Genomic DNA, 7819 nt, shown 5'->3' on the forward strand with positions numbered 1-7819 from the left:
AATGTCTAGTTGGTAGTATAGGGCTATGGGTTATTTGGAAGATAAGTGTGACAATTTTCTAACTCTTGTACTCTAAAACTCTTAGTGAAAGTAAATAAAAAGATTTTGCCAAAAGCCTAAGTGTGATAAGAACTCAAGATGGAGAACTAGGTCATTTTGAGCGGTTAAACTGCTTAATTTATTTACGTTCTTTATTATAGTCTACATTTCTATTCTTATTTTGTCCTATCGTCCATTCTAATTGTTAGAGTCCTTACTTTGCTTTATTTCACAAACAGTTTCAGTTTTAAATTTCAAACTCCCTTAATTGCTTCAGTCAAGAATCTAATTAGTTTTACAAAAGTTCATCATACTCTATTTCAATCCCCTCTTCTAGAGTATTTCTATCCGTTAATTGATTCTTCAAGTACTAAATAAAAAATTGATGATCATATGTTCATAAATCCTAATAGACAAAATAGTCAAACAATACAATCCAATCATATAACAAAAACTCGATCTAAAATATGCAAATTAAGACCAACAACCAATCCATGACTTATAAATTAAGTCATCACATTATACTACAAGCATGAGGATTATCATCACTAAAAATTGAAGCTACAGCCTCATCGGAAGCAACGGCCACAGAGTAAACTGCCGGAGTATGGAAAAAAGCGTGCACGGTCGGGCCGGCACCGTTGGAAGTGTCATAGTAATGGTTTGTGATGTAGGAAGGATACTTGTAAAATGAAGTATAATGAGAATGTGAAGGAAATGGCCATGGTTCTGCTGCTTTGCCTGCTCTTTTGATTGCCTTCATTACTTTCTTATCATCTAGTCTATACCCTTTGACTATCACTTTTTGGATGTCCATGTCGATTTCTATATCCTCCACTCCTGTAAAAACACAAAATTTAAATTTTTAGAAAACAAAAAGGAAAAAATAATAGTGAACGGACCCAAGTTCTTTATTTAGTTATTTGTTAAGATTAGCCTAACCCATTTAGCATCTTCAAGTCTAATTATATATCTTTCATCTAATCCAAGTTAGATTGAAGATGAAAATATAGCAATTTATATGTAATAAAAAAAAAATACGTTATTTCACAAATTCACATTATAAAGCGTCTTATAGTGAAAATTTTTGTATTAACACATTTCTTTTTAAACTTTAACTTCTTATATCAATATTTCTGACTTTGAGAAGTTCTCATACAAGAGTTGCTTATTTTTTATCAGCAAGTTTTGTATGAAATTGTCTCAACATGACACATGCTAATATAATTAGCCTATTTCTTGATCACTTAAGATTATACGTAATCACTTAAAGATTATAAGTATTCGCTTTAAGACTATAAAAAATGGTATTTTAGATTATAAGTTATCATTTTAAGGTTATAAGTGATCACATTAACATGATGGAAAATGGTAACTTTAAAACTGTAATTAATTATTTTAAGGTTATAATTGAGCATTTTAAGATTGTAGATAATCACTTTAAGATTATAAGTAATCAATTTAAGACTATAAATACATAATGAACCAATCTAATAAAAATAATCTCACAGTATTTTATGATTCACTTTTATCTACTTATTACTTTTAGGTCAAAGTGCCTAAATCATAAAACTTGCACGAATATGGGTAGTGAACATTAGGGTCCACCATCTTTCCAAGTGAAGCATGTGGGCTTAAGTATGATGTAAACATACACTATTTGATAGGCAGAGTATAATCCAATGATTTCAAAAGGTTAGACCCAAGCCTTATAAAAGCAGTGTAAAAGTGTAACGTGATTTATATGAGAAGGCACCTTTGTAACATGCAGTACATGAAGCTATAGTATTCTCTCAACTTAAATTTACGACATGAATGATTATAGAGCAAAAACAGTTACCACACTATACAAATATATCTAATTAGTCAATGACATATCAACTTTATAACATCCAAAGCATCCAACAATATGATTGATTCTAGGCTTATTGTTGGTTGGTTTTTCATGCTCACCTTAATTATTTTTAGTTTAGTGCATGCAATATCAAAAGAAAAATAATGATCATATTAGATATTTTAGAACTATGTGCATGTACGTGCATTCTAGTTCATTTAAGATTGTAATAATGGCTAATTCTATTGGAGGGAGAAGTAATTATATAATACTCTTTCCTATTCATTTTAATTGTTCTATTTGACTTTTCAAAACTTTTAGGTGGTTAAATGGGATTATATGTGAAAAAGAAATAGGGTAGTGTGTTAAAATTTTGATAGTGGTCGGGTAAAGTAGGATTAATAAGTATAAAGATATAAAAAAAATTATGTTTAATACAAATAAATTGAAAATTTACATATCAAAATAGAAATGAAACATTTAGAAAAACTTGACCTGATAAAAAAATAGACACTTAGGGTGATTAGAAAGAGTACGATTGTATTTAATTTACGAAATAGACCAAGTACCATGGGCGATGCCACATCGGGGGCCGGGGGAGGCCCGACCTCCCTTGCCGAAAATGCGATCATTTGCAACCCTTACTAATATGATATGGAGTATAATTTAAAGAGTGCATAAATATAATAAAAATTACTATAGCTCAATGATTGGGGTAACATATTTGTAATCTAAAGTTAAGGGATCAAATCTAAATTTGAAATATTATTTTTAATAGACTAATAAATTTATATTATGATATCATTACTCTTTATCTTTCATAATTTCGCATTCATCCATTTAGTATGTGTATTTATATTTTTCTATCTTAATTTTAATTTTTTTTTGAAGGCTTAGTAGGCAAATATCTAGAGTTAAAAACACTTAGTTTCTTTATCAAAAGAGGTAATTATAAGAAAATTTCAAGTCCATTGGTTAAAAATAATTTTTACCAGGATTTAAATTTATTTCGATCTATATGATTTTAAAATTAATTTGCTAATTATTTGCAATTTAACCCCTAACTCAAAATCTGGGCTTTGTCAACCCCACATTATAATGAATACAATCAATTATTATTTATTTATATTTATATTAGCTTGAATGGGAATAAAATATTAGTTGCTTTCCTTTTTGAAAGATTTCATAAAGTTGGACTAGTGTCAATGAATAAACTAGCTGTTGCATGCTGATCAATTATTTGAGAACAACCATTTATCAACATATTATTATTTTATAGTGAATAATGGAGTAAAATGTGATTATGTTACCACCTTTTTACTAATTCAAAAATAAATATTATAAAATAAAAAATGAAATTAGGTGTTGAGGAACAATATGATAAGAAGGAACATGTAAAATGTTGATATCTTAGGGCACATCTGCATATGTGGAAGGGTCAGTCCAGTCACTTAATACTTTTCTCTTAAGACTTAATGACCATACTTATTCTTTTTCAGTAATTTGATTTTCTTTATAAAATTTATTCTAATATATTTTCACTTGAACATATGATTTTAAGTGATGATGAAAAATTGTGCACAAAAAAATGTGGACAAAATTCATTCTAATATCTGCATATGTGGAAGATTCAGTCCAATCACTTAATATTTTCTCCATTATCATTCCCAGAATTTGTTACTGGATACCAAATGGGCTGTTAGGACTTAATTAGGACTTAGGAGTAACAGCAAATCTTCTGTTTGACGGTCGCATATGTGACACCACTCACAGGTCCAACCTATAATTTTGAAGTTGCCACTTTAAAGCATGAATTGGTTATTTTGAACCTTAAAATAGGCAATTTAAAGCTTGGATTTGACAAACTTTAAAACATTGGAATTGCCATTTTAAGTCTTGAAATGAATATTATACAATTGGAGTTTGTAAGCAAAAATACAAATCAAGGGTTGGAGTAAGGGTTTTAAAATTTAAAAGTGGCATTTTAAGAGGTGGAATAGGTATTTTAAAAGTCGATAGCTAAACAAATTAAATTAAGCCTCTAGAGAAGATAGATTGAGGCTTTGAGTAGAGTTTTAAGTGTTAGATTTTACTTGTTAAATCTTAAAATAGGTATTTTAAGACATGAATCGGCAAGTATAAAATATTTTGGGTCACATGTAAGACAGCCGCATACAAAATTTTTTTTAAGAGTAATATATGAAATTTATACAGGTTTTTTAAGATAGCTCTTCTATTCTTGATTAAGAGAGGAGGTAGATTATAAAAACAAATTAAAGAGATTACTTAGTTATTAAGGAAATGGGACAACTGGATGATGTAAATTTTTTCCTTTGATTTTAATCTTTCTTGATATTTTGGTTTGTTTTAAGTGATTTTTGTCAAATATGAAATGTAAATAGTCTTTGGATAAAGAGAAATAGAGGAAAAAAAGGGCAAGATATTTAAAAGAATGGAGGGTCTTTTGTTTGGATAACAAAAAAAAATGAGAGGAATTTGGAGGAAAAGGTTTTGAAGAGAAAATAAAGATAAATTTTATTAAAAATACAATATCTCCTAAATACAAATATTTAGAAGGAAAATACTTTTTTTTTCCTTCATTTTCTCTTCTCTTCCCTTTCAAAATAAATAAGATGCATGCTCCCTTTTTATCCCTGGAGCTCCTTTTTCTTCCTTTCTTTCATTTAATTCTCTTTCCTTTTTTACTTTTATCTCTTAATTTGTTATTTAAACATAGTGTAACTTTAAGTTTATACTTTTAAATGGGTTCATTCCATAAATTCAAAGAAGTAAATGACATACAACATTACTTGCATTCATTATTATGTAACATTAATACTTCAACGAATTTGAAAGTATCACTAATTTAGAACTTCATGTAAATATGAACTGAATTGAAATTTTAAATCTCCTTTAGCTCATAAAATATGGTTTGATATGAAGAAAGCTTTGAAGTAAGTTCTTCGACAATTGAATTAAAAGATTGCGTTGATTAATCAATTTGTGAGTAACAAATTAAGGGATGGCCAACAAAATAAAGCTGTATGGCTCTAGCTAACTGGCCAGCTTGTAATCTGTAAGAGAAATGCAACTGGCCCCTACTATACTGAAGGGTTCACCTTAAAACGTTTAATTTTATGTTCAAATTATATATTTTCTCATTCATGTTCATGTTCTTAAGAAGATCTATGATGAATTAAAGATAAAAGTACGTCAATACGAGAAAGAATAAAGTATTTATCTTTACATTATTTATATACAATAAATTCTCGTTTTAAATTCACATGTTATTGTGTTTCTATATTTTGAACAAATAATGAATAATATATAAATCAAATTTCTATATTTTGAACTTTTCTGTTATAAAATTATTTATGCCTCAGATAGAAAGCAATTAGAAAAAATGTAGCAAGTAAATAGAACCGAAGATAGTATTAAATAGGAGATACCTTTGAGCTTGTAGAGAGCTCTCTTCAATTTGGATGCACAACCTTCACAATCAAGGTTTGGCACTAAAACCTCCACCATCTAAGCAAAAAAAATAAAAAAGGATTATGAGAAAATGGAAAATAAGAATTTAAAGAAGATAAATATAGTTTTTCAAAAATGAAAATCTACGATATATTTTTCCAATCAAGATAATCAAGTGACATGTTTCTCGTGTAGTATATTATTCTATTATTATGTTTATTATGTCATTGTTTTATAATTAATTTGATGATTTCCACAAAAATATATCACAAAACTTAAATATAAAAAAATAAAAAAAAATAAAAACTAACATTGAAAGAGTGCAAATTTCATTAACTTTAACGTCCCAATAAAATGATAAATATTTTGAAAAATTGTATTTACAAAATAGTAATAAAGCAATTTCATTATGAGGACAAGAATATATAATCTATCTATAGTTAAAACTGAAACAAAATACTACTGATATAATCACTTTAAAAATTTGCTTATGTGTTTCAACTCCAATAAAAATTTTTTCTCTTAAACTCAACAATGAAGTTATTTGAAAAATTGTAGAGTTAGGATTTATGTTTTGGGGAAAAAACTTAAAACTGATGACATTTAAAATGGTGGCGTACAACAGCTTTTAATGCTTCGAAATTAACGTTTACTAACGTTTTACGTGCAAAAAGATCAAGGTAATTTCGTAAACCTAAAGGGTACCACGTGAATTTTTTAAAAGTTTTGATTGCACATGAAAAACCCAAAATCTCATACTTAGTGGAATTACCCATTAATTAAAGCAGTGTTAACATCGAATTGTTTAATCATCTTAAACTATTATTTTAAATTCGCCTCTTAATCAACCAAAGAACTTACATGCAAAAATGAGAGAGAAAGAGATAAGATTAATGACTTACAGACATGTCTATCCAAACTTGTTCCAAATGTTAAGGAAGAAAGACAAAGAAAACACTAATCCTTTGAGGGTAATTAATGTGTATAGTATATTTATGTCTCTCTGAAGGGACTTAGAATGGGAAAGAACGAGGGCAAAAAGATAGCTAGTTTATAGGCCAAGAATAAGGTTGAATTTATGGAGGTGGTTGGTCAATTCTAAGAACTTATTACAACTAGACCTGGTAGTTGCGCGGGTTAAACCGGATGCGGATGTGGGATGAGTCGAATGTGAATCATCAAATGTTTTTACGGGTAATGGGCGGGTCACGAGTCATGCTGGTCGTGCGAGGGTCGCAAGTCAAATATTTTTTTAATGCGGGTCATTAGCGAATCATTCTTCATAATTGTTATTTTAACTAACTAATTGATATTATAACATTATAATACTACTATTATAATTTTAACACTAATATAAAAACTCGTGCAATGCATTAATTTATGAGTGTGAAGTATAATATATAATAACATATAACTTTAAAGAATAACACAAGAATTTTTTAAAGCAAAATTAAATATTAATTTTTAAAAATTATTTATCAAATACATCACTATTTAATTCAACTAAATATATCAAATTCTATGTTAGATATATAGAATTGCTATAATAAAATTATATAAATACTTTACCTAATTTATCTTTAATTTTTAAAAAAATCAAATTCTAAATTAGTTAAATATTTTCATGTAATCAAATATCATCCACTAAAATAATTCCATTTGTCAAGGTTTCAAAAAAATAACATTTGTTATTTTTCAGAATTTTTATTAGTATGTATGATATGATTATCATCCACTTTTAAAGTACTATTATTTTTATGATATAGTAATAAATACAGAAAAGTAAAGAAAAAATCAAGTTGATGAAACTAAAAATACTTTTTTTTTCATATATTGAAAAGTTTTTCAAAATAGATTAAGTTGATTGATATTTAACTCATTTAAGAATGTATTATTGACTTGCTATTGACCCTATTTAATAAAAAGTATCAACGACCCGCCCCATTTACAACCCACTTTGATAATAACCTGCTAAATATATTCAAGCCCACACTCCAATGGGCAAACCCGCCCCATTAAGTAGCTTTAGATTGAACTTATAAAGTCAGCAAACATGTTCAAGCTTAAAATATGTGTAATTTAGCATGTTATAACTATTATTAATTTTAGAATATATATATATATATATATATATATATATATATATATATATATATATATATATATATATATATATTCCGTAATTCTTTACTAAACAGTTAATATTACTGAATAAAATATTACTTATCCTCTCTTTACAAAAAGTTAGTATTTCATTTAGATAAGACTACTCTTTAATGTTTTAGTTAATATTTTTAAATATAAACATTAAAAAGAAATAATGAAAGATTTAAGTTTTAACATATTTAAACAAAATTAAAAGTTATTCAAAATCAACTCATTATATGCGAGACTGTCTGACTATGAGATAAATACAAATAATTTATATTCATTTCTCTAATTAATTACTTTAAAATTATAAATAACTATTTTAGC

General features: G+C 27.2%; 1 protein-coding gene across 1 annotated transcript; it reads right to left on the reverse strand.

Annotated features, from left to right (window-relative positions):
* Positions 1-382: 382 nt before the first annotated feature.
* Positions 383-6434, reverse strand: LOC130825847 (heavy metal-associated isoprenylated plant protein 31-like). The gene is made up of 3 exons (XM_057691290.1): positions 6247-6434; positions 5323-5401; positions 383-879 (listed from the first exon to the last, which is right to left on the reverse strand). Exons 1-3 carry the CDS (start codon positions 6250-6252, stop codon positions 554-556), a joined length of 411 nt encoding a protein of 136 aa, XP_057547273.1. The 5' UTR covers positions 6253-6434; the 3' UTR covers positions 383-553.
* Positions 6435-7819: the final 1385 nt, after the last annotated feature.

Source organism: Amaranthus tricolor, chromosome 10, assembly GCF_026212465.1.
Source record: "Amaranthus tricolor cultivar Red isolate AtriRed21 chromosome 10, ASM2621246v1, whole genome shotgun sequence".
NCBI classification, from domain to species: Eukaryota; Viridiplantae; Streptophyta; class Magnoliopsida; order Caryophyllales; family Amaranthaceae; genus Amaranthus; species Amaranthus tricolor.

What these genes read in the sequence shown, in the direction of transcription:
- LOC130825847 (XM_057691290.1), bottom strand. An exon ending in AGCTCTCTACAAGCTCAAAG is followed by an intron (nt 880 to 5,322) that starts GTATCTCCTATT and finishes GTGTTTTTACAG; the next exon opens with GAGTGGAGGATATAGAAATC.